The 27,824-nt window shown below is 40.3% G+C and overlaps 1 protein-coding gene across 1 annotated transcript in view; it reads left to right on the forward strand.

Moving 5' to 3' along the window:
- Positions 1 to 27,824, forward strand: part of LOC134514831 (ras and Rab interactor 3-like) — a 173,052-nt gene that overhangs the window by 82,380 nt on the left and 62,848 nt on the right. The window contains exons 13-17 of the mRNA XM_063333147.1: positions 1,974 to 2,140; positions 4,379 to 4,493; positions 6,755 to 6,867; positions 7,506 to 7,571; positions 9,354 to 9,502. Coding sequence (XP_063189217.1) covers positions 1,974 to 2,140; positions 4,379 to 4,493; positions 6,755 to 6,867; positions 7,506 to 7,571; positions 9,354 to 9,502 — 610 coding nt within the window. The remainder of the gene's footprint in view (positions 1 to 1,973; positions 2,141 to 4,378; positions 4,494 to 6,754; positions 6,868 to 7,505; positions 7,572 to 9,353; positions 9,503 to 27,824) is intronic.

A 27,824-nucleotide genomic window follows, 5' to 3' on the forward strand; every position in this document is an offset into this window, starting at 1 on the left:
TCAGATGACACCTACAGCAGATCAGAATCAGATCCATAATTTTTTCATTTCAAGCAGTCGCCCACTCACCCTGCACTTGGAATTCTGCACTGAGGAAATTACTGGCTTAGGCCGCGCTGACTTGTTTGACTGTGAACCAAGTTTAGCAACTTGGGTAGACAAAGAGTACAGATTAACTCGCAGGAGTCTTTTAATGATCCACGCTGTAACAAATTGAACAGGAGGTATAAATTACCATAGGACATCTGCAGCCTTGTTAAGAGAATTAAAGTGAGATGTGACCTAAGAAGTGTCATTTTCTGGACAGAACAGATAGAAGATAACTGTTTAAAAAATCTGTACAGCAGTATGTGTAACCAGAGGGAAAAGGACTTTCCTGTAAAATCTGTAGTAGATCCCCAAATGATGCATAAAATTTAAGAATTAGAATTGACCCTAGGAGACTTCAGTAGTTTTATGTGTTAGAAGTTCCACAGGCACAAGCTAAACGGGAATAAAAAGCCAAGCTTAGGCTAAGATTTCCTGGTGGGTTGATGGCATCTCGGAATTCACAAGGAAATCTCAGGTGAAGGAGCTGATTCATAACTTCTGCAAGACAATGTAGCACTAGAATACATACCAAAGTAAATGAATAAAGACTTGCGTTTGGAGTCACCAAGTTAAATTACACTAGTAAGTAGCCTCATAAATTACAAAAATATTATTAATTTTTAAACATATTTAATTTCATTGCATCTGGTGCACATTGGTCCAGAGGACAGATTTCAATCTAATTAAATTCACTGATAAAAACTTCTGTTAAACAAATCCCAATGTCTTTGCTGAAAGAAAATTCCTGGTGAAATTGATAGGAGTTTTCACTGATGATTACTAGTCCTTTTTAATGTATCTAAATAACTTCACTGGAAGATGTATCTGATAATTTTCTTCAATGCAATCAACCATTTTATTTAAAGTGGCATATTTTATTAGATCTCTTCCACATGATAATCAGTTAACGATGGAAATCCTTACTAGTATGATTCTGAAACAATGTAAAGAAAACCAGAACAAAACCCACCATGCTGTTGGCTATGACACTCTGATTTAGCCTGATAAAAAAATTTGTTATCCTACTTGCAGGATACCTCATGAAACATATAAATGTAAGTGACCCATTTATTTATGGCCCAATTATAAAAAATTCTCTTTTGTGTATTGAGATTCGTGTGCAGATTTTTAAAAAATTAGAAGGTGTGTACTTGTCTTTGGTAATGACAGTTCTCTGGTATTTCTCACCAGTTGATTTTGGAGAGCTGTACGAAGGAAGTCAATACCTTCAGTTTCCTTTTTTTAGTGGATAAGAGACCCTCTCAAGGTGGTGCTGTATGCAGTTGGAGAGAGTTAACAAGTCTAGATCTTGCAAGTACCAGTTTAAAGTTCTGCCCAAGTGACCACAGTGAGGCATGTGAAACAAGCTTGTCATGTTCATAGGTTGGGTCTGTGCTTTTGTTTTCTGTGAAAGTATTTTCTGTTGCTGCGTAGAAGGTAGAGGTTATTTTCACTGCAAGGATTTCCATCTTCCTTTTTAAAAGCTGAGGGGTGTGCGGGTTTTTTGGTTGTTTGGGTTTGTTTTTTTAAAATTTTGGATTAATAGTAATACAGGTATTTGAAAAGAGCAACAAACCTGACCGTTAGTTTTGGTTTTAAAAGCAGCCATGCTTTTAAATCATTGTAACTTTTTCATGCATTTACCTAGACCTTGGCAGGCTTAACTGTAGGATTCTGGATGTGCATGCAGAACTTGACTGAGAGTGACAAGAGCAAGTAAAGATGAAAGGTACACTGGAAAATGAGCTGCACCAAACAGTAAATGAGCTGCAGACATCCTTCTGGGATCTTCTGGGATCATATGCTGTGTTCAGAGAGGTGTAACTGGGCCTGGGATAGCGATGGCAAAGCAAAACTGGTTCTTTCCTTTCTTTGTCCTGCAGATGGAAAAATGAACAAAGTTAAATGGCTTTTGACGTGGCCGTTGATATTTGTGCTCTTTTGCACCATTCCAAACTGCAGCAAACCACGCTGGGAGAGGTTTTTTATGCTGACATTCATCTTATCCACTCTCTGGATTGCCTTGTTCTCCTACTTCATGGTGTGGATGGTAAGTGCATGCAGCAGGACTTTCCATACTGAGCGAAATGTGCTTCTCAAAATAGATAATACATCTTTTGTGTATTTGTTAAAGGCAGGCATGTAATTGTAGTGCAGTCCCTTCAGCTCATACTCCAATTATTATAATTGTAGCTTTCTGTTGCTCTTTCCTGCACAAATAAATGAGCCTTTACTGTATAGGGCCCAATACAGTACAGAAAGATTCCAGTTTGATTTTCAAGAGAAAGTGGACATCACATTCTACTAGTAAAAGGGAGTTTAAATGAAAATGTTTAACGTTCAGCAGCTGAGACACCTTTAGAAATTTGGCTACAGGGTCTGATACTAAAACATGCATAAAAAGCAGATGGATGGCCAAATTTGAAGACTCAGAAGTGGTAAAAAAACACCTCAAGAATAATGCAAGAGAATCCCTCTTAGTGAAGAGTATTATGATTGCTGGTATGTTTCCATTTGCCCTAGATCTGTGAGGAGTAGTGTATCAGGTGTAGATCTGTAAATTGTTGTCAGCTCAGGAGCACGCTTACTTGAAGATTTGAATAAGTTCCTATTTTTTCTTTCTTACCCTTTTTCGGTTTCTCAAGTTTACATTTTCAGTCAGAGAAGATGCATGGATAAGAAAGTTCCTGAAATAGTTTCTGTGATGGAAAAATAAGCCATACTTTTGAAGTATTGAAAGATTACTTTTTCTGCACTAAAAGATGGAAAACTAAAAAGTTATATATTCCTATAACTGTAAAATTGGTAGGATGTGCTGCTAAAGAATTTATATGCCCATTTTTCCTTTTAAAGGAAAATAAAGTTAAGAAATCTTCAGCTGATTTCATATCGGAATATATATATTGTCTCACATATATACACTCCTATAGTGTATATATGACACACTTCTAGTCATGCATATGGAAGAATTTTTGTTCATGAGTTTCTTACCTGCAAAATCTTTTTTGGGTGGAGAACATGTCTACCTTCCTCAAATCTGTCAGGCATTTGTAAACTGCTTTATATTTATGTTAACTCTCATGGAAGATTGTGTTTTCTATATGCTTTTTGCAACTTTCTATATAAGTTTTGCATTGTAAAGTAATCCTCTTTTCTCTTAACGTAGACTGTGTTGGAGAAATTCATATGCCAGCCACTCAGTCTGCCTGGCATAATAGTGCCAAATCCACACGTTCATTTCATGCCATATGTCCTTTGCAAGGCCACGCCTCTGTACCTTGGCTCCATTTGTAGGTATCCTCTTCAGGAATGAGAGATGTGCTCATGAAGGCTGCAGCACAGCTTATTTTAAGAGGCAGCCGGACCTTCATGCCCTGTTAGCATTTGCAGCAGGAGAATCATGCCCACTCCTATTTCTGAGTCACAGCTTGCCCCTGAGAATAAGGTTTGTGAGCGGGTTCCTAAAATACACCTTTTCTTTGGCGAAGGGTCCAATTTTCCTCATGTAAGAGACTGGCAAACTATTTAAAGAAAACAACACGGACCCTTAAAGACATGTACCCTTAGCGGTCTCGGCAAGGAGGCAGCTGTCTGTCCCTTATTCAATCTTCTCACTCTCACAAGGCTATTTTCTTTTCAGCTGCCTGTTCAGCCTGTTTTCTTGATGCTTTTTCAGCCTTTTTTGGACGTGGCAGCTAAATACAGTTCCCTCTCCTTTCCAAGAGCTCTGCTACAAGCTTCAGCCAGTCCCTAAGCTCTTTTAAAGCTGCATCTGGACTCTCAGGGGACAGTATAACCAGACTTGCTCACTTTGGGATTGTATCAGGAGTCATGCAAGAAACTGATTCCTTCTTCATGTGTCAGGATAAAATAAGTTCTTTAGATCTCTGCCCCTATATCACAATATAAATTGGTTGCAGTCCTTTTGAGAATAGAACCAGTGAGAATCTTGCCATTGTTGGGAATAAAAAAAACCCAGACCACAGGTTGCATTCTGTCTGTGCTCCTTCTTAAAAGATCAGTATGTCCTGTTAGAAGTACAGAAAATGGAACTTTTTGTTTGCTCATAAATGTTGAATAATATGACGCAAAGTACTTTTCGTTTTCACAGGATTGGTTTTGGGCTGGTTATTCCACAATTATTTAATTTGCAGAAATGGATAAGTATCCTGAGTCTAATCCCGTCAGCATCCACACCAGAAATCAAAGTTAAGAGTATGCCACAACTGTATTGGAACGAGGAGACTTTCTGAATATGATAAGTTCATCTCTCTTCCTCACTGTTCAGGTGACTGTGATTGGATACACCCTTGGGATACCGGACGTGATCATGGGCATTACTTTCCTAGCTGCAGGAACCAGCGTCCCAGACTGCATGGCCAGCTTAATAGTGGCAAGACAAGGTACTGCATCTGCTGAATCATAAATGCAATCCTACATACGTGCTCTGTGATTTGCTTCCTTCATACACACAAATGCTCAGTGCAATTTTATTCTTTTTTTTTTTTCTTTTATTTTTACTGTTTCAGAGCCTCATTAAAAGCCAAAACACTTTGCTAATTATTGTGAATCAAAAAAATTATCCCTGTCCTTTTATCTTTTGTTTATTGGTACTGGGCACACCCTAGCATCCTAGAAGGTCATTCGACACTCAGCTATCCCATGTATGGTATGTATCAGTCGGGGTAAAAAGATAATAGTAGACAAAAGTGGAATATCAGCTATTACAAACTACATCAGAGAATATATACTGACCAGCACTTGTCTGTGTAAAACTTGTGCTGATTTCTAGAAGACCTCTCCAACGCAGGGAAATAAAGTGGTTTGAGAGGACCTGGCAGAAGTAATGTTGCTCCAGGCATACTTCTCATCCAAATGCAGACCTCTTTCCCGTTGAGACATATGAATAGCCACACTGGAAAGGGTTTACGCAGGGAAATAAAGTGGTTTGAGAGGATCTGGCAGAAGTGATGTTGCTCCAGGCATACTTCTCATGCAAATGCAGACCTCTTTCCCGTTGAGACATATGAATAGCCACACTGGAAGGGGTTTTAGATAAATGTCAGCTATGTCCTCATCAGCTTTCCAATTGAAATTGTCAAAGGCTTTCCCACGTATCTTTAAGTTTTAATTAAGGCTCCTTACATTTCCTTTTTTACTTGAGAAATACCTGTAGCTGCATCCCTTCCTGTTGTTGAAAAACATTAAACCTGACAGTGTGATCTGCTGTATTGCGGTAGATTAAGAAAAAGTCCTAATTGTATTCTTTTTCACTATTCCAATTCCCACAGTCTTTTTTTTCCAGATAACGAGATCTGCAGCACACATCACTGGGCAAACAACAAGGGTTTTGAAGTGATAAATTAAGTACTCAAAAGCCCCACCTTTGTAGTTTGAGATCGTAGTGATGTTAAATGTTGCTTGATTGAAAAGGACTATATATTTTAAATAAAATACTTCATTTTCCAGGTTGTATTTGTTGTGTGCAGGAAAATGTCACAAGAAAGTATTTAGGATTCTTATGGAACCATCTTCCTACTAAATTACTTGTCCATAAGTAGTATTAAAGTGAATAGATTTTTGCAAGAACAGAAGGAAAACATGTTATATTTTTAAATGAACAGACTGCTGCTTTAGTTTAATTCTTCTTTAGCACTAGGCAAAACCACTGTAGGGATTGTTTCCTCTGAAAGTGAAGGTAAGCACTAGCTTAGCAAAAAGCAGCCCCATTCTCTGAAAGCCAATACAGGGACTTTGCACTACTTGGATTCAAGAGAGATGTTTACTGACAGATTGCAGACAAATAGCTAAAAAGTAGAGATGGACGCTACCATAATAGGAATCCAAAGCATAACCTTTCTCTCAACAGCTTCCTGCAAGAAGATACTGTACTTATGGTGTGGTAGCGTCTGTCTCTACTCTGTGTGATCTCAAAGTATTTGTGGGATGTGTCCCATTTACGTCAGAGTTCCTCTTCATTCCATATTCACTTTGTGGAATTGATTCGATAGTTAGGCCACTGCGTAAGGGAAATCAGCAGGGACAGAGAAGAATTCTGTCTTCCTCGCATCCATTGACGTGGCTGCAGAATGAGATGCCAGACAGTGACGAGCATTAGGAGCAGATTTTGAGCAATGCTTAGCGACTTCACCACTATTCACTCTTTTTTTCTTTTCCTGTACCATTTTATTGTTCCTGAAGTGAAATCATTGCTGATTAAGCCCCACAGAAGGGCTTAATAGCTTTGGCTACCATCTGGTTGGGTTCTTCTCAGGATCACTTTTCACCATTCACATGAGATAAAGGCCACGTGTCCACAGGCTAAATCCAGTACATAATCTCCAGGTTCCCTGTGGCTGCAGACTGCTTAGAACAAGACTTGGTTTTTTTAATCGGCATTGAACTTGGGTGCTGAACGGATACCACGCACCCAGTAAAGGCTCTCCAAGGCACAAGGAAGATGTAGATGGAGCGAGCAGTTTTTGCACACTTTTTTCAGAAGTCATGCAAAGATTATGGAAATTGTCTCCCTACCTCAGATACTATGGCCAGTCCAAGGGGACTTGGATGAATGTGGATCATTTCCCTTTAGTTTCATCTACTACACAGAGTAATGGTCCTGTACTTTGTATTTACCCAAGAGGTTGTTTTTTTTCCTCTGCAGGCCTCGGTGACATGGCAGTATCCAACACGATAGGGAGCAATGTCTTTGACATTCTCGTGGGCCTTGGCGTTCCATGGGGTTTACAGACCATGGCGATTGATTCTGGATCAACTGTACGTATACTTGGCAAATCTTTAATTTGTTCTTTTAGTCTAGTTAAAAAAAAAATCTTTAAAAGAAAGCATGCAAATAAAAATTAAAAAAACAAACCAACAACCTGCTGAGCATGTTACTGATTGCTAAATAAGGTGTTATTTCTTTGCCAAGGAACCAGGAGTTGAGGAAGCAATTCTCCTTCCACAAGCTGAATTAATTCCCAGTTTGTCAACTGGAGTATATTATACTGTATAGCAGAAAAATAGCGCCATGGATATCTCTTCATGGTTCTGTCATTTTCTCACTGCACAGCTTCAGGCACACCTGTTTGTCTCCCTGTACGTTAGTATTTTTGTCTGTAAGATGAGAATAACAGCGTATCTCTTTCTCTACTGAGGATCTTTTAACATAAAATGCTGATTTAGGTTTTTTTAATGGAGGTGGAATTACGTATACATTTGTTTTGATTCCTTAATCTTCCCGTTCTTCATTATGATAAATCTGACATGGATTTGCATAGTTTAAAATGTGTAAGTCAGTCACTATTCAAAACAGAAGGTGGACCATAAATGAGTAAATTGATCTCTGATCTCCAAAGCACAGTTATTATATGCTGAGCATTTTAAAGGTCTCTTCTCTGTCTTAATTCCCGCAGGTTAAGATAAACAGCAAAGGACTGGTCTATTCAGTTGCACTTTTGCTAGGATCAGTGGCACTTACTGTAAGTATTTGAGTGTCTCCAAGTATTCCAATTGCAAAATACTTACTAGCTATTTACATGTTATAGAAGGACAAAATGGAAATACTTATTATCCCCAAAGCATTGATTCTTGTAAAGTATCAATCTTCTAGCAGTACCATGAGTTGAAGAGCTGCCGTTGTCCTCAGTGAGGACTGAAATCTGACATTTGGTACAAGAGATGCTGGATACGTGTAGGTCCCATTGATTTCAGTGGCAGTGTTGAAACTGTGGGATCCAATAATACTTTGCGCCTGTGTCCAGCTGCATACCCCAGGCCTGTCTCTACTTTATGCTGGGACAAGTCCCAGGTATGCTTCATCACTCTTTGCCCTTGTCTCTGATTTCCAAAACCAGCCTGGACTAATCAAGTGCTGTAGCCAAACCCCTTGATGACTGCTCTGTGAGGACTGTGAACCTCAGGACTTTGGGTAGCTAAATGTCACTCAGTGTCAGACACTTACCCTTGTGACACATGACTTGTTAAGGTGAAACAATAATTCTGTTTCAAAAATCAATTTTGCTGGTACTTAAGGTCTGATCCTGCTGACTCCCAGGGAACCCTCTGTGGGAAGAATCAAATCCCAAAGGTATAAAATATCCACTTATACTAACGTCTTTCACTGATTGCCTGTGGAGGCTCTGTAGGGGCTCTGTAGAGGAGGGGATCATCACTGAAGGGTTCACTGTTGCATGACTAGATCTTACAAAGCTCCACATCACCTGTGCATGACTTAAGTGATAGAACAACCAGGGCTGTTCACTCTGCCACTAACTTCCTCGTGCATTTGGTATACAAGCTGTGGGGGCCTGTTCTTTTCTTTTCTTATCCCTGGATCTGCCACGCTGCACAGTGCCTGTGAAACAACAGAGATGTTTTGTAGATGTTTGTATTTGCTGTTGCTGCATGCATATTGGTAATCAGCACTTTGGAAAAAAGTGGGAGGATTATGCAGATGTGTTGTTATGCTAGCTCTTCATGCTTTTCTGAAGAGTCTTTTCATAGCAGAAACCATATCACCTGAGTTCGAAGCATCTATTATTGTTTCATTTGTTCTGCTGGATACCCTGATTCACGCAGACCCTCCCAGCGAAACTCAGTGGAGAGTTTTGAGCAAAACAAATAATAATTCAGAGGCGTGCAACACCACTGAAAATAGATGTCTTCATGAGGACTTCGTTGCTTTGCTACCTGTAACTTCTAACTCCCCTTAGTTCTGAAGCTGAGCAAAACATGAAAGCAAAGCACCTCTTCTGAAGCTGTTGAAAGAATCAACGTTAGATGTTGGTGTAGTACTGGGATGTAAAAGATCTGTAGGGGAACACTGGAGGGAGAGACATTCATGTAGTTCAGCACATTCCTTTAGCTCATACTCAATCAATGAATGAGTGCTGCCTGACTAGAATGTGACCCATGCACTGAAAATACACCACAGACTAAAACTGGGCACCTCAGGGCCTGTTTCTCAGTTCCATGAAGAAGGTGTGAAGGGGCCTTAAGGTGGGTTCATTTAATATTTTGTGAAAGGATCTTAGGACAACTGAGAGTCAGGCCAGAGTTGGGGTTCTTTGTTTGGGCTTTTACATTCTTTTTCTTGATCAGAAAAACATATGTTACCTTCTTGATCTATAAAACACTGGGAATGTATTTTTATCTTCATTCAGGATCTCTTAATTCAAAAGACACTAATTTTTAGCTTATAAACGGTTGTTTCCAAAAGTCTCCTTTGGGGCTCAATTAACTAATACTTTGTTTGCTTGCAGGTGTTTGGAATCCATGTAAATAAGTGGAAACTTGACAGGAAATTAGGCATCTACGTGTTGTTTCTTTATGCTGTTTTCCTGTGTTTCTCTATATTGATAGAGTTTAATGTCTTCACCTTTGTCAACTTCCCTATGTGCCGAGAAGAACTTTAATCCACAACAAGTAGAGAGACTGAAATTCTTCTGATTACACGTGCTGTAAATGACAGGAGGCATTTCACATTTCTACCTTCTTTCCATCAGTAATTTGAGTGTCGTTCCTGCTTCATCAGCTAACAAGCACTTTTACCTGTGTGGAAGGAAAGCATACCTTTCTTTTAACGTGCTAGCTCGAGGCAACCAAAGCATTTTCCTCCTCTTTGGATATTGCTGCTCAGTGATAAAGCTGTGTGGATCTTATGCAGAACTCTAAAATGACCCATTTGTGGGACATTCTGTTGTGGTTTTCATTCTCCTTTTGCAGACAATCAACCAGCACCACCGAGGTTAGCAAGAGGATGGGAGAAAAATCTTTATAGTTCTTTTGGTTTGGACATTTACTTTCCATGGAAGAATAAGAGGCAAGTTCAGAACTTTTCTTGGCTCAGTCAAAATATCTCAACTACAGGACCAGAAAGTCCGAGGCACATATCACGGCATGCACTGTTGAGGACATCATTTCCCCCTTCAAGTGCTCTGCTTATAGAGGAACTACACTGACAGTTTTTGATGGCAGTGTTGAATATTTATCACTCTTTTCAATCAACATGAACAATGTGGCAGAGGAAGAAGAGGAAATGGTTGTATGTTGTATCACTTGTGATGATGCACACTAAAAGCCAGAGTATCTGCATATTGAAGACAAGAATTACATGCAGAAATTCATACTTGAAAAATACGTTTTACCACTAATGAGGAATGCTGTATACATAAATATAAACTAACATTTGTGGAATATTACACCACAAGAAAAACTTTGCATTGGCCCTTGTAAGCCCATTGTGTAAATTTAGATGAAACTAAACAAATAAATATAACTGGGTGCTTGGTAACGATCCGTTATTGTTATCAGCTGAGAGTAGTATCTGAACATAATCCAGACTTTCTGACAACAAAACCCACCCTGATTATGATTTGGTTTGATTGGTGGGGGAAAGAAGCTTATTTCATCAGTCAAGAAGCTGGTGTATTCTTCTCCATTTTTTTATTTATTCCCAGAAGTTTAAGGAAGATGAGTGTCTGCCACTGAGCAGTGCAGATAAGAAACACCTAGACAAAAGCAAGTCCGCCAAAAAGAATGTGGTCCTTGATTTGATTGCATGCAAGTGTTGAAGCATGATATACTTTTAAACTCCCAGTAGAAGCCAAGTTTTGATATCCTTTCCACCAGCATAAATCTGGTATCAGGAATTACTCTGGATGTAATTGACAGCAAGATCTGGCCCAGAGTATTAACAATAATGGGTAACATTCCACATTGTAGCAGTCTCGTGATTGCAAATCACTGAGACAGCGTATTTTGAATTGCTACTAAACTTTAAAAATATTTTAAAGTTGTATGTGAATGATCACATGAAGTTTCTAAAGAAAGCACAGTTAACTTTATACATAGATTTTTTTAATTTTTTAATGTTTATAAACCAAAACAAATTATCAACTAACAGTTGATGCATTTTTAAATATATTAATATTTTGCACTTAAGACTATATATAAAAAATCCCGTTATTGTGTCAATGAGAACATACTATCAAACCTTAGCAAATAAGCACTAAATCAGAAAGTTCCTTATTTTGACATATATGACAAATAATTCTCTTTAGCCAGCTCACATGCAGAATACTGTTTACACTAGGCAATGTGTTTACAGTTAAGGCTGTTTTAAAAATTATTTGATACAAATTAAGGAGTGTATTCTGCTGTTGAATTTTTTTAGCAATTGGATCCTTTCAATGTAACCCTAAGGAAAAAAGAGCAATGTATTTGTTATTTGGTTAACACTTTGTTACAAATGTCAGTATTAGCATCCATGTAGGGTTTTTCGCCGTAATTAAGCAGTTATGTAGTTAAACTAGCCAGTCCTAAAGATGGCAACAAATACAGCATTATTAAAATGCTTTACTGAATAGGCAAGCATGACAGTAAACACATCTGATCTCAACTATGCCGGTGACCCCATTTACAGGCATTCAGGACATTTTTGCTGCAGTGTAGAGCTGGGGAGATGGAATTCACGTTCGTCTTTGAGTCTTCTGTTGCAGAAAGGCTGTGAAGATGCAGCATACTGCTGCGCTGCTGTAGAAGCATCCCTCTCTAGTCTTACTCTCTTCCCTGCTATCTTTCAGGAGGACAGTTTGCTGCAGAAAACCTCGTGATGGTTAGATATGAGGCTGAAAGGAGCAGAGAGAGAGGCTGAGTAAATGTTTTTTTTTTTTCCTATGTTCTGCTGTTGGGTGGGCTTGGAGAACCAGCTGTCTCCAAGCAAACATCTGCTCTTCTGTGTGCAGTTCACGCGGCTCAGATGTCTTTACACTAAAGAAGAGTAGTTCCAAAATCTAGTTTGGTATGCCCAGTGATCAGCTGAGTTGACAGTGATGAGGGCATCAATGTTCACAGTGCCAGACCTAGCAAAGTGTACTGTACCTTCATATTTCTGAGCCAGGCAACTTTAGAAGACTAGGGGCACCAATTTGTTCTGTAGCAATTATGTCCAAATATGCATGAAATTGTTTGCTAATGCCATGAATCCTCCAGACATCATTTAGAATTATTCTGCCTAAATTGAGTATCACCTGTTCCAGAAAAGCAGAGTGTTCTGTTGTAGCAAGAGACAGTCTCAGAAGGTAATACTGACCTTAAATCGCATGGCTGGTCCTGTCATCTGTAGCCCTCCCTAAAACATAGACCCACTTCAGGACAATGTATACTGAATTCTAATGCTGCATTTCATGAGGTGGTCTCATGCGTCTTCTGCTATGAGACGGGTATCATGCCACGCTTACCATTATAAATAACATTAGTAGGATTCTCTGACACCACCACATGACCAGGGATGTATTGTTTGCCAAAGAATTATTAGATGCTGTATCAGGGCCTGATGACACATAATCATATGAAGTAGTTTAAAGAGGCCCTATGTAGTCGTTATCCATAAGCTAAAATAAAGGTAGATGGCAGTTATAGATCAAGCCATGCAGATAAACTGAAGATTTGATCTGATTGACAAATTGTTGTGTGTCAGATAAACCCACATCAGAATGTATCAGTAATTCAGGAGGCTGTTGCCAGGTAATAGCGGACTAGTGCCTTTCACGTGTATAAAACATCAAATAATTTGCTCTTGTGGTCAGGAGACCACTACAAATTTTGCCATTTTCCAGTCAAAAAAAAAAAAAAAAAAAGTGATTTGTGCTTGGCTCCCTGCAATTAGTACAGTTCCGTATTGCAGCTGTTGGGATTGTGTCTGTAAAATTTTATAGCCGTTTTGTTGTACTAACTATCGCAAAAGTTAGCTGGCTGAGTCTGGAATGTATGTCACAATGTTGTGGAAGTTAATGTTCAGCTCAAGAGTGAAAAGAAAGCTGGTGGATATGAGAGAGAAAACTGTTACTGTGATCTGAAAATTGCCAGCATACCAACACCAAAAAGTAATACAACTCAGAAAAAGATATCCCATATCCAGCAAAGCTTAACTTCAGTAGGATTGATTCCATGCTTAAAGCTAAGCATATATCCAAGTGCCTTGCTGGATTCTGTCCTAAGATGACAGCGGAGCATGGTTTCTGGGTTTTCTATTGTATTCAGATCTTTTAGTATTTTTTTGGTTTTGCAGTCTAAAGATTTTATTTCTTTCTCAAATTAAAAGGTTTGGCCAGAATCTGTGGGCTTCTGCTCTGCTGATGCCACTTTGGATTTGCACTCTTGTAAATAAGAGAACTGGTTCCTTGTCTCAGACATCAAAATTGTGCATCTGCCCTGGTGTACAAGCAGGATCAAAACTGAATTACAGCTGGCCAAGGAGAGCTTTTAGCAGCTCTTTTCCACTGCGGTTCCACTGCAGTAGCACAGTCCCACATAGACCCACGGGGTGCGATCCTGTCTGTGCGAGCAGGAGTGTTTTCATTGAGTTCAGCAGTGTTTGATTCTCTTTATTTGGCATAAAAATTGTACTGCATTATAAAGTGTTGCCTGAGTAAAGATTTCAGGCTCAGAATCTACATGTCTAAATCTAAAAAGCTACAGTGGTGGTTATCTTAATGACTATTTGGTGATCTAAGGGCTGCTCTCTGGGCTGAAGTCTAGCCTAGAAGAACACCTTAAGTCTTCCCAACAGGTACAGCATAGTCAACCATCTTTCTCCTGGCTCAGTCATTGGCGTGCCAATTTTATTTTATTTTTATATGCTTGCTGCAGCTGTAAGAAACATATAATTAGTTTCTGTCAACATGTAAACAAATGGAAAAGGTCTTTACCACTCTAATACTTAGCAATTATTGAGAAGATTCTATTGCGTCTTTGATTTCCTTTGTGACTGTGCTTTAATTACACACGCTTGTTTCTATTATGTGTTTGGTCTAGTTGCACAAATCCCTCATGTATTTTGTTGTCTTCCTTTCTTGGATTTCTTGCAGTTGTAATGCCATTTATTTGTGTCCTACAGTTAGATGTTTTTGGTAGAGTGCTTTAAGATGTGTAAATGCTGCCTGATTATTCATGCCAAGGAAAGATCAGACCTAATGTAATAGGAAACAGACACTAAAATAACACTGAAAGCCAGGTGAAACCAAAGAATCTTCCTAATTGAAATGCGTCACCTTCGAGCATAATGTTCTGTCATTGTAAGCCGCAGATCTCTGTTATTTGTGTTTAAGCACTCAGAAGAAAATCTCTGCAACTCATGTATTTACTACACAATTTCCTTTCTATATCTTTGAGTTTGAACTCCAGATTTTTCATTTTGTTGGGTGGTGAGATTTATATGATGGTTACGCAGGTAAATGACAGCATTTTGTTCCATCACACCCTTTATTATTCCCTTGAACTATTCTGAAAACTCTGTATGCAAGTGATCAATGTCCTGCTGAAGAGAAGAATGTCGTTCAACTGACATACGCATTCCAGTTTCTGACCTGCTGTGTACATGTTTAAAAACCTCTTTTTGAATAACTTGAGCGTACACTTTTTCTCCTGTTTCCCTCTGTGTGGTGTCCCGCTGTTTTGTCCCCAGAGAAAGCAGTGAAATCCTATACATCCCTGTCCTGAAAAGTGAGATACGTGTGGCTCCTTCTCCACCGGCTGAGATGTGTGGTGATTCTGGCAATTTGTACATCAGGTTGTTTCTGCTTGCTGCCGTACTTTTGACATACAGTGCACTCTCTGAAAAAATGAATAATTATGGGAAACTAATGCCATTTGGATATTTTCTTACAAGAATTGCCAGTTTGAATTTAATTCCATTTATTTTTATTTTTTTTACTTGCACAAAGAATGTAAGCGATCATTGCCATTTTATCACTGAGATGATCTTGGTAAACTTGAAAGACAAATATAAAGGTTGATTTATAGCAATAGGGAATTGTGACAAAATCTAAAGGTATCAGAGTATATCAAAACCAGACAGGTATAATCTCTAGAAGGAATAATACTAACTGAGATGCTTCCTTTCAGAGGGTTTTTACAGCAAGATTATGGCCTTCATTCATATACCAGTTGTGTATGCAAAGAACGCACTAGTAAATCTACTTCCCCAGCAGCATCTACGTTTCAAATGGCTGAAACTCTGCAGCAAATTCATGACCAAATTCTTACCTTCACGTTCTTGGGAGTGGTGCCAGTGCTCATTAACGTCCTGGTAGTTGGCACAAATTTCTATCAGTGGAACAGAGTAGAATTTGGCTCTCACTATCTCCTCCGTTGCAAGAAAGTGTTTGAAACCGTTTATGATCACTGAAATAACTTCTGAACCTTTTAAAATTCCCTATGTTTCCTACTTGCAGGCATTTGAAGTGCACCCTTCGGAGGTGCAATACCTCTTTAAATATAATTAAAACTTTCTAGAACTGCTTACTTTGAAAACGGAAAGGGATGGGTTTGTAAACTGTAAATAACAGAAATCTATTTATCTTGTTATTTATTTTTTCAATGACTGTGACCTTATGCACTGTGAATGCTCTGTGATATGGGGTCCTTTGTACAGATAAATATGTCATGAAATCCACATGGATTTAATGTGATAATTTGTTACAAAATGTTGGCATGATACTTGATTATTTTTGTTGTGAAAATTTTAAAAAATAGTTAACTCAGCATTTATAAAAGATTATAGCAGTCAGTATTGTAATGCACTATATAAAAATATGTACACTATCAATAAATTATATAAACAATTAGAGCGGTTGCTGGTTTTATTCTCAGATAATGAGAACATGTGAAACATTCTCATATTTATTGTTGAAAATCTAAAATTTCAGGACTCAACTAGGATATGTGCCTGCCCTTTCTTGGTGAAATCTGGACCCTGATGAACTGAATGACGGAAGGCCCACATTTGCCTCTCTTCCAGGGAGTATCACCTGGATCAAGCCATTATTTGGGGTGAGTTAAGCGTATCACTTTGATACGCAGCAATTCTGAAACATACAATTGGCTCTTTTGGGACTAGAAATGTGTGGTTTGCTGGGGACAGTTCGCTGTACTGAGGCCCCAATCCAGAAGCAATTATGTCAGTCTCAGAAATACCCTGATTAACAGTATTTTGGCTGCTTTGTCCCATGGTGTAGTGGTATCCAGCAGGTTCACACTGGAATGCTGGATGGTGACTAGAGGGGATGGAAGCAAGGTCCAAAAGCCACACAGTACTACTTTCCTTTGCCAATTACCTGGGCTCTGGAGATACTGTGGAGAGAAGGAATAATTCCTCTTATTCTTGATTGCCCCTTTCCAACATCCCTGTGGTCCACCTCAGGGTCTGTGATGACTTCTGGTATGATGTCTGTTCTGGGCTGGCAAAAAGCTTTTAAATTCTTGGAAATTAAATTTAATTTCTTGGAAAAAGAGGAGCTAAGAGTTAATTTTGTCTTATGTGCTGGCATATTAACAATTTCATTAGATGAGAGTCTTCTCGTGAATACTCCTAGCCAGTTTACTACCAGGAGATGCAATTTAAAACAAAGCTTGATCTTATTTTTCTTAACCACAGTGCATGCTTTTGCAATCCCTGTTGCCGTATAAACCTGTCATTATCCACTGTGGGTTTTGTGCATCTGCAGAAGAGCCCGAGTGAAGTGGAGAAAAGGGATATCCTGCATTCTTTGACTTTTGTGTAAGGGTTCATTCTTTGGTGTATGCTAGGCTAACTTTTTCTAAGATGGGGAAAGGAAAATATTCCTTCTTACGCACAGAATTAACTGCTAAAAATCAATATCTGAATCTGGAAAGTACCTCTTCTTTTAATCCCCCATAGGTTTGACATGATGACCCCCCATGACCTGTTACGTAATAGGCTCTCTAAAAGGCACGTAATCTATGGATTAGTGACACAATAGGCATGACGATTCCTACGGGCTCTTATCATATGCCATATTATTGATGCAGCTGCTTCTGACTGCATGGAAGGCAAAACTGTCATATAATCTGTGCATATGCTAAAGCACTTTATTATAGCCAAAGTGCTCATTGTACTTAAGGGCTTCCCCCATAAGCCATTTTTAAACCTTTCCAACTCAGCTGCATAAAAATACAAAAAAGGGCTGCAACATGCTGTGGCTTAAGATGGAAAGGGTGAATCAGTCCTAGAACAGACAAGAATTCCCCCGTTCGGCTTGGATCTATCAGAGAGAAGCGACATTTTGTAGTGATTGGATATTATTTTGTTATTTAGCTTTTGTATAATTGTTTACTTCCAAAGCCTGATACTAGAACACATTGTCACTTTTGAAACCTGTCAAATCTCTGGCTTAAAAAAACAACTAGCAAGGCTTGGACAAAGTTTTTCGTGTTTAAATTTGCCTTCGTTTTCATATTTTAAATATTTTGCAGAAATACTTAACTGTGTTGCAGACATACTAAATATTTTGCAGAAAAATGTGAGATTTTTTTCATGAAGTTTGGTCAATATGTTTAACAAAACTAATTTCAAAACTTCAGATTTCTGAAACTGCATTCTTTAAATTGCTAATAGTGTGAAAGATTTCACAAAAAAAAAAACCCCAAAAAAAGCTTCTCTCAAATCACATGAAACTGAAATAGCACCACAGTACTGGAGTTTTCTCGTCTCTATTTTTTCCATTTTTGTCTTGAGTCTTTTTAATAGTTCTAGTCCTTTTGTTTCTTCTTCCCTAACAACATCTTCAGAAATGCCCAACACTCTGAAAACTGATGCTCTGCATTTGCAAAATCTTAGGTCTTTGCCTAGGATGCTGCATATTTGTGTGGACACAGGTTTCCCCCATCTGGGGCAAGTCCATGCAGAACAGCACACCTCGACAGCTTTTTATCTTAGCAAACTTATTTTCCAGCACAAGAAGGGTAAACTCTGAGTCAGCCTGATCCTCCTTGAATTGCAGTGGAGGGAAATGAAAACGTGGGACAGAGCTGAGTTTGTGTGATGCATCCAGGAGACTGTTGTTCTGCCAGTACCCCAGGTGCGTTTCAAAGGTGCCCAGCTACTGTGCAAATCTAGAGCTTTTTTTTTTTTTTCTTGGACCTCTGTGCCTAGAACCAACAGAAGGATTTGGAGCTGACAACCTTGCAGCAAGGGATGAGTAAATCTCAGCCAACCAGTTTGTCTAAGAGGGCTAAATTCTTCATTGAGTGAGTTCATCATGGTCTGAAAATGACTACATGAGTTGGAGCAAATTGCTCCTTAATTTAGTAGGAAAGAGCATTATGAGATACAGTAGCTGAAAATTTAAAACTAGAAAAGTCAAGGCAAAAAATCAAGTGCGAACTTAAATAATATCAAGAATTAAGCACTGAGATACCTTACATAGAAGGGTAGTGAATTTTCCATCACACAGCCTCTCAGTCAGACTTTGACTTTCTAAGAGAAATCCTTTTAAAAGCAAAAAGATAAATTTTCTAATGTTAACAGAAGTTACAGGCTTGATCCAAAAACCTCTGGGAAAAGTTTGTCTTGTGTTACACAGGTGTGAGCTGATGGCCACAAAGGTCCCTCTGATTCTCCCTAGCTTAGTGCCAGCAGAATTGGCTCTGTCTCCTGCACTGAGGTCTGGTTTCCCTTGTGCCCAGTGCACTGGCGGCTGCCTGGGATTTGTATTTCTGTTGTGGGCTGTACGGCACAGTCTGTTTACTCTTAGAAAGCTGGGAAATTCCTTCTAAAGATAAAAGGACCAAAAAGTTACCTTTGTCTCCCTTTCCCTTTCACAATTTTCTCTGCCTCTGCTTCATACTTCTGCCTTACTTTTCCCATTATGTATTCTCCTAACATCAAATATTTCCGGAACGATAGGGCTGCCAAATAGGGCTGCCACCAGCCCAGTCTAACGGCACATCTGTCAGTCCCCAGCCTCCACAGCTGGTCTGTATTCAGTCGGGTTTCCAGTACAGCAAACACTACTCGACTGCTTCAGTAACTCCTGGTCAAATGTGCTCTGGGACAAACTGGAGCTTCACAGCACGAATAGCTGTCCATTTACCAGCAGTCTTACAACTTTATCCTTAGCTTTTCCTTTAACTGGGAATTATTATTTTTTTTCGCAAAGCTGTCCTCTGACAGTGTTAGACATTTCATTTGCTCAGGTCCTGTGTAAATATAAAGGTTTCCAAGCTCCATCTGGTTCCAGTTACTCAAGCAATAGAAATACACATGCTTCAGGAATTTGCAGTCAGAGACTTACTGCCTTGCTGCCTTATAAAATCCTTTACAAAGTTCACCATGCTCTGTTGCCTCCTGATATACCTGTAGTCTGTAAACAATTTCCCCCCAAACTTACTTAAGTTAGAAAAACAAATAAGCTGACAGTCTCAGGCCCTTCTTTCTAATAAGGTTAACCTGCCTTCGCTACTAAATATGGCTTTATAACACCCCCCCCCACACACACACACACACACACACACCCTTGACCACCAAAGACTGCCTCTTCCTGAAATCCCCTGTTCATATAAATACAGGAAGTAGAAATAAGAGAGGCTAAAATCAGACCTTCTTGGTAGTTTGCTTTCATTTCAGCGCTTGTTTAGTCCTCTGCCCTCCGATACTACTGAGCCTGAAGCTGGTTTTAAACATCCTCCCCCTGCCGCCCCTTGAAATATCATCTTCAGTACAAAACCTAAGGATGTGGAGGTTCTGCTCAGCGATGGAAAGGAATCGTTTTCTTTACCAAGGAACTCTAAAGCCACTGTGAAACAGAAAGTGTCTTGAAGTTTGCTGTAATGATGAAAACATCAGCGGGAGACAAGGGAGCCAGGGATGACTCAGGGTAAGTCTTGAATCTTTAGTGACTGCTCATTTTTAATAACTGTCGCTTTCCTTTTCCTACTTAACAAAAGAGCTCTTGGCTGCATTTGTGAGCCGGCTGCCTAGTTATCAGCTACACAATCACAATCGTGTGGCATGATTGTACCGTAATGTACAGTATTTCCTTTAACTAACAAGTTCTAGCTGAAAATAAACCGCAGTACCTTTGTTTAGCTTGAATCTTAGCTATTTAGGGAAGGAGGAGGACGAATTCCAAGCTGCAGTTTAGGGCAAAGGACAGACTAAGGGAGTTCTGTGTTTTTGGAAACGGGACAAATCTTTTCTGGGAGGCTTGCTTTGTTTCTGCTGAAATGCTGAGAAGCGGCTAAGGGCTCGTCCCAATGAGCTGATGGTCTCCCCAGCTCCAGCACACTAAGGTACACACGGACTGTCCACAGGCTCCCAGGAGACTTCAGATGTGCTTTCTGTTAGGAAAAGACTCCAGGCTTTCCTTGCACCTGGCCAAACAGACACCGCACCTTGCAGAATCCAGCTCCAAGAAAACACAGTGGGAGAGAAAATGGGTTTCGATTGGGAGGACAGTGAGCTGCTGTGATTCCAAGATCAGGCTGGAGTCTGCCCAAGGCTCGGTGTTGTATCATAAAGCCCATGCTGAAGCTGAGCATTTCTGTTTCCTGTTGAAAACAATCAGGGGAAAATGACATAGCTACTGAAACCTTCGGTCACCCTCCCTTCTTGGAAAAACACATAATACCAGATGTTAAGAGTGCTTCTTATCTGTCTGATGCGCTTAGCTGGTTTCCCATGAATAAAAGCTCCCAGATTTCTGTGTGATGGGTGCAGTACAAGGTGGATAGATATGGGATACTTGCATTTTCAGTCACTGCAAGTCAGTCCCCTTTGACTTGGAGCACACTCAGTCAAAAAGGGGATAAAATTGCTGCTGACAGGCACAATAGCTATAGTTTCACCATAGCAATGTTCCTGAATTATGTGCATGGAGTGCGGGAGACGGAGGGAGAACGCTGCATTACAGCTGTCACTGCTTTTGCGCTTTTGCCTTGTGCAGTTGTTTACATTAAGTGGAAAAAATGACGCTCCTGTTCCAAGGTACAATTCCTCAGTTCCACTTAATGTTAAACACCAAGGGACAAAGATCACGTAGCCATAAGGAAAAAATGAAAGAATCCAATCCCTGTAGAGCAGCAAGAGGAACTTAGTAGGCGGTAATCCAAAGAATTTGCACTTTGCAGATGTTCCCTGCATTTGTGATAGTTAAGATGCCAAGTACTGAGAAACTGAAAAATTTATACCGTTTATCTCTTCCTCAGCTTTTCTGAAAGGAGGCACATGCTTGCAAAGGTTTGCTTTCAGTTTAGAGTTGCAGGAGAAAGCAAACAAACCATAGACCCTAGATTTGGACTGTAAATCAAGTGGTCGCAGGAATATTGAAGCAGGAATGGGCATGATGCATGCCTTCTTTGTAAGTTTATAAGCATCTGAACAATTTATAGAATGGCCTTTTATTTCATTAACCAATTGTCTTTATTTTCAATCTGTCTCACACTCATAAAAAATAACTTAGGTATTTAAAAAAATCTGTTTTAACTCTCTCTGTTTACATGCCACAATATTGCTCAAGACCGTCAAAACTGCACTTCAGCATATATACCTTGTGGCCCCAACACATTACAGAATTAGAGGTGTGTCTAAGTGATGTTTAGCTAATTTGCTGTTACGGTCACTTTGAATTTGGCACCAATTTCACAACGTATGTGTAGACAAAGTTGGTAGCTTTCAAAAGTGGTGGTAACATAAGGCAAGCTGCCGATGGAGAATTTGGATTTGATTTTAAAATTCTGTGCACAAAAATTGCATGAGCAATTGCTGAGTTTGCACCTTCATTCACCATAGTCTTCAGGTTATTAATTAAATGTGAAAGCTTAATCACATGCACAGAAACTATGACAGTGCAAATTGTCATAAAAGTACCCTAGCAACTTGGAAAGTATCCATATATCCATTCCTAGTCATGACTGAAGGGTCTATTCTGCATGTAACAAACAAATAAGGAGGTTTTGCTGACTTACACCTCTGAAAGGGCAGAAGGACACTGGGGAGAAATCTGCCTCCAGAATTAGCAGCTGCTCAGAGAGGAATGTGGGGAGAAGTGTAGCTAAGGGCTGGATAGAAATCAGTCTAATCAAATTCTTCCAAAATGGTTTGGGAGAGAAACAAGGAAATTTAAGCAGTAATTCTGACCTAGAGAACGTTAATAAGTGGTGAGATCACAAAACATCTGGAGAAATGCAAGCTGATCGAGCTTGGTGACCACAGTTTCATGAAAAGGTATATGCCTTCATTCCAACATCTGGCAAATGTGTGGAGGGGTTGATGAGGAGAGCAGACGGGAGCTAAGACTGAGACATAATAGGCAAATATTAAATAGTCCTTTGGGATAGTGGCTGGTTCAGGTACCTGGGATGGATTACCGTGGTTCTCGTATCTGGGGCGCCAGGCTGCCTCATGAAGTAATGATTGTGCTTCTTCTCAGTGACGTGACTTCTTCGCACAAAAACCACCATCAAGTTGACAGATTCCATGCAATGAATGTAAATGTAAAGAGGTCAAGAACTGCAGGAATCTGAGAACTGAATAACTCTCATAGGTTCACAGATTTTAGCTTCAAAAGGGACTGTTTTGAATTGTCTTGTCTTATCTCCTATGTAGAGCAGACCAGAGAACTGCTTTGGTAAGCATCCTATCAAACCCATGACTTCTGCTGGAATGGGAGCTTTTAGATACTTGCTGGCCACAAAAACTTTCTTATCACGTGACTCCTCTGTCCAGGCTACCTATCTGTCTCTGCAGTGGGGTAAATAAATCTAATATCAACAGTTGCAGATTTGAAATGAGAAAACAATTTTTTAAAAACTCCTCAGGAGCCATCCTCTGTAAAGGACTTAATGTAAGCTTATTTGAATCAGTGGAACAAGTCCTGTTGGCCTCAGGAGATCTTGGACCCAATGCAAACTACTGCTCAAAGAAAACCTCAACCCAGAACATGTGAGATGTGGTGTTTAAGTGTTTAGGCAACTGGAAACAGATCAGTGTCATCAAATCTCTCTGCCGTCTGTCAAGCTCTGATAAGGGGTAGACTTTCCAGTCCTGGGGGGTGGTGCTTCCCAGGAAGGAAATGTCTGTGCTCAAGGTGCATTGCACCAAGATCGGGATATTACTGTAAAGATACCATGAAGGAGGTGCTCTCCAAAGATGTGTATATTTGGTGCATCCAGAGAAGGGATATAAAAATCTTCTGAAATTCATTTAACAGAAAAGCATGTTTGCAACCGCACCGACTTACCATGTGATCTTTCCAGGGCTTCTCAGTGAGCACTTGCCAAACTTAGCGGATGCTTTGAGCACGTTATTGCAGCGATACCGGTGGTAGCACAGAGGACAACTGTCCCTTGCCAGAGGGCAGACCACACTGGGAATGTTGCCCTTGAGTAGAAAACTCCTCCTCATTGCAGACAGTCTCATGCCAGCGTTCACAGGAATGGGGGCACGAATGTAAGCAATATTCTGCTCAACTCCTTTCTACTACAGTTTCAGCTAAATATAGTATTTTCACTTCCTGTCCTAAATGGCTATGTGCTGGTTTGTGTTGTTGACTTTCCAACCTAGAGGCAGCATGGGCTGAAAAATGCACACACGTGTGTGCATGCGTCTCTCTTGCTCTGTGCGTGCGGGTATACACGTAAAACAGCGTATTCTGGAGAGTAGCTATGAGGGTTGCTTGGCACAAATCTGGGCTCGCTCTGTCCCTTATCAAACTATGCGTACATAGTGCAGATACCTCAGAGATTATCTATTTTACAGCATTTTTCGAAATGATAGTAGGACTATATTTTAACTCATCCATCAGTAAATACAGACAGCTTCTCTGGGATCAACAATAGGCTTGTGAGACTCAGGGTATTTAAAATGACCTGAAAAATAAACAGGTATTTGACTTTTAGGCAATACCTACACCCAATCTATTAGAAAAAGAAGCTGCAGCAAGCTTCACTTCTCAGAGTTTTAAATGCTTGCCTGCCTGTTTTGATTGCTAGAGAGCACAGAAATCAGAGTGTCTTAGTGAAACTAGGACAAAATATCACAGACCTTTAGCCGTTATAGTTTTGGAAGGGAGGAGGGGTTTTGCGCTTGGGAATAGAAAGAAACAGTTCTTTGGAAGCGTAATTAGAAAGAAGAGGCAGCTGTTTGGAATGACTGACCAAATTCTAATGCAGATGGATCTGTGAGTAGAGGGTAGGTGTGGCCATCAAAAGCCCTGAGATGTGCTGGAAGACTATCACGCTTTCCCAACTGTATCGCAGAGGTATCCCTCCCTTTGCAGGGAAGGGCGTGTGTTTACGTTTGTGGTTGTTTAGGTTGCCCTTTGTTGAGGGCATTTGAGGAATCACAAATGAATGACAATGTAGATATTTAAGAAGTCATTATGTGATTTAGAATTTGAAAGAACCAGAGGAAAACACATGTTCTCTGAAAGACCGAGGAGAGGTTGCCATATTATCATCGGTACAGAGTGGTCCTACAGTCAAAGGAGGTGGGATGTGCTGGGATGGACCTGGTCTTGGCAGCCCTGGTGTTCAGAGCAGCAACTAGATCATAGATTACTGTGCTGATCTCGGGCCTTACATGGAAGGGACTTCTGAGGAATTAAAGCAGGAATAGTTACAGACCGGAAATGTTTGGTCATTTAAAAAAAAAAAAAAAAAAAAAAACAAAAAACAAAACCACCAAGAAAACCCAACCATAACATTCTGTAGGTTTGAAGTATTCACACTACCAAAAAAGACTTCAGATTTATCTTTCTGAATAGTTATGGGTCAAAACTGAGAAAACAAGAATGGAAGAAGAGTAGCTTTAAGGCCTTCAGTAACCAGTGGAAGCAGTTAGGGATTAATCCTTCGCACCAGTATCATCTTGCTTTTGCCACTTTAAAAACTCTTGACAAATGTCAGTTAATCAATTCTTATGTTTCTCTAGTGATTGTAGTGCTGTGATAATACTGATGTTTAGAGGAGAAGGCTTGAAAACCACTGTTCTGTTCAGAGAAGATCCTTACAACAGTTTCTCAGTGTTGCAAGTTCTATAGGAGAAATTCTGTTGGTCAATTATGTCTATTTTAGGAGAAATAATTTACTCCTATAGGAGTTTTAATTTGAGGATGGAGAGATCAAAATTCTGCCAATCTTTTGTATCCTCAGATACATTTCTGCAGACTTTTAGTGGGGGTTGTATGTGGACAGATAAATGTTTTTTTTGCCACTGTGAATATTTACTGATCATTATGTCTCAGCTGGAGGGGTCTGAAATGCTTGTTAGGTATTTTATAATGCTAAAAACCTTCAAACATTAATATTCCAATACCATTCCAGCCTACCTGCCTGTATGAGAAAATAACTTTCTTAAAATTTGAGTGCAGGTGGTACATAAGAGATTTAATGAAGGTGGTTTCTTCTCCAGGTTGTGCTGAGTGAGGGGAGGCAATGCCCTTACACCCCTTGGTGGCCATGGCCTGGATTACTGACTATGTTATTAGAGCTGTAGGACTTGTTCAAAACTAGGTCAGTCTACTAGAATTACTAGCTGTAGGGGAATGCCGGGTAGAGAAGTGTTGTCCTCATGCGATGGTTGCACCCCATCTGCTGTGGAGTGGTGTGGGGTTGTGTGTACGCTGTATTTTCTGCGAAGACCCTCGGCACCCCACTCTCCCTTCACCATTCTGGCATCCACAATCTGCTCTTACAATGTAGGAACACCTGTGCCAACACCATCCTCCCAACACAAATCCTCCAAACGCAAATACGCACATGGCTGAGCTGGAGCCGCATGCTGGTGTCGGTCCGGAGTCGGAGAGGGGCTGAGTTCAGAATCCATCCCAGGTTGTCAGGTGCTTACATCTCAGAGAGGCAAGGCAAGCCTTCAGCTTGTGTTTTTTAACTGTGAACTTTGGGTGGTGTGTGTGTGTGAATTTACATGATAAAACAGCACTGCAAAAACAGCTGTGGTCAAGCAAGCAGTGCTATTTAAGCTGTGCAAATATAATAAAGCTACAAACATCACCCAATATGGTAAATATTGTAGCCACAAGCCTTTCCTCTGGCCATTTTGTACCTCTGTGAGCTACCTAAAGTCATTCTACCCACCTCCAGAAACGAGATCCCTGCGTCAATATACCCTGCTTGAGTGGGAATGTTAAAGCAATACTTCCCTCAAGATTTCAGCTGCAAGAGGTTTGGAGCACTTAGCTCCTCTTCGCCTGCACCCAAAATAGTATAAATCTTTATGGAAGTGAAGATGATTACTTGCACAGCAAAGGATTAGCAGATGTGAGCATTGCATAGCTGGTTATGCTGGTCACATTTTCCTAAACAGATATTCTACTAGATGCACGCGAGCCAGGGAGTGCTAGGGAATGCAGCTCTTTTTGAATAGATGAATATATACATGCGTATCTGTGTGCCTTTCCCAGACTTTCCATCACCTTTCTGCTAAGCAGGGAATTTATGTTTGAGTAAAGGATTTCTGCTTTCTGCATTACTGATACTTTTAAAAGGGACAAGGTGTTTTCACTAATCGTAATGTCATTGTACGATGAATATAAAGCCCTTGCATGTGTGAGAGGACCTCTGGGTGTTTCATGAATATTAAGCCTCTCAACAACCAGATGAAGGCAGATATCTACTACTGTCACTGTAGGAAGGGAAACTGAGGTACAAGCTCACGGAGCTGATTTTGATTATAATCGCTTACTTTGTAGCCCAGTCCCTTGGACCCTTAAACCCTGGCCTTGCCCCAGACCATCCTTTAGGTTTGGGGTGATGCCAGGAGCAGAATCCAGTTCTCAGAAAGGCTTTCGGGTGGATGAGTTCCCTGCTGGATTACGGAGCTTGAACCAGCTTCCTCAGTGTTTACGCAGCCTCTACAACTGAAGCAGGAGAAGCAGCAAAAGTGAAGTGCTGGGGGTGCGTGCAAGCGGGGTCAGGGGACTGCCCTTTCAGCAGCATCCTGCCATTGCCCTGGGTTGGGAGGAGCATGAAACTGCACCCTGAGAGTTCTCCTCCGAGGCAGGGCTGCAATTCCGGCCCAGATCTGGTCCTGCAAGGACTGGGGCTGCTGGAATTTGCTCTAGGTGACTAGTTGGGGTCTGAGGATCAACACTGTTCCTCGTAGGGCTGAAAGACCTGTCTTACTGCTTGAAATTATCTCCTGACCATGTTAATTAGTACTTTGTATTTGCTTTCGTGAGGCTAATGAATTGTTGGAGAAATTCAAGTGCTTTGTGGAAACCAACTGAATACGTACAACCTTTTGGATGCTGGGAAAAGCTTGCCAAATATAGGGAATCCACGCAGCTCAGGTATACCCCTCCTCTTGCCCTCTGAAGAAAGTGTCTTTGGAAGCCTCGGTCCTGTAAAAGCAGTTGTTGGGCAGAGCTGGAAGGGGCTGCAGCCCTTTGTGAACTGGATTAAATTTTCTGCTGCTTGGGAAAATTCACCAAGGAAACAGAGAGACCAAAAAATCGCAGAGTCTGGAGACTGACAGCTCTGCTGGCTACCTGCAATGCTGCAAATTGCTAGCAGACTTCTAGGCAAAAGAAGGTTGTCCCACATATTGGCTAAATGACAGCCTGGGACCTGACCCAACCTTTAATCTTGCCTGCCAAGATGAAATTTTTCTGTCTTTTCTCTCTCTCTCTTCTTTTTTTTTTTTTTTTTTTCTCTCCCTTCAGTTCTCTCCAAGGAATTTGTCATTCCTGATACCCCCCACAAAAACAGAAACCAGGCAAAGCTCAGAGCTTCTCCTGCTGGATCAGCAGACAGGAAAGAGCTTGGCTTTGGACAACTTTCCTGTCTGTCCAGAGACAAATATGTAACTCAGGACATTTGGGTGTAATTCTGTACTGAACTCCCATTCTAATCCTTTCTAAGGATTAAAAGTTAGTTAGTTTTAGACTGAATCTCATTAGTAAACTTTCCAGCCC

This window comes from Chroicocephalus ridibundus, chromosome 4 (genome assembly GCF_963924245.1).
Source record: "Chroicocephalus ridibundus chromosome 4, bChrRid1.1, whole genome shotgun sequence".
NCBI lineage: Eukaryota > Metazoa > Chordata > Aves > Charadriiformes > Laridae > Chroicocephalus > Chroicocephalus ridibundus.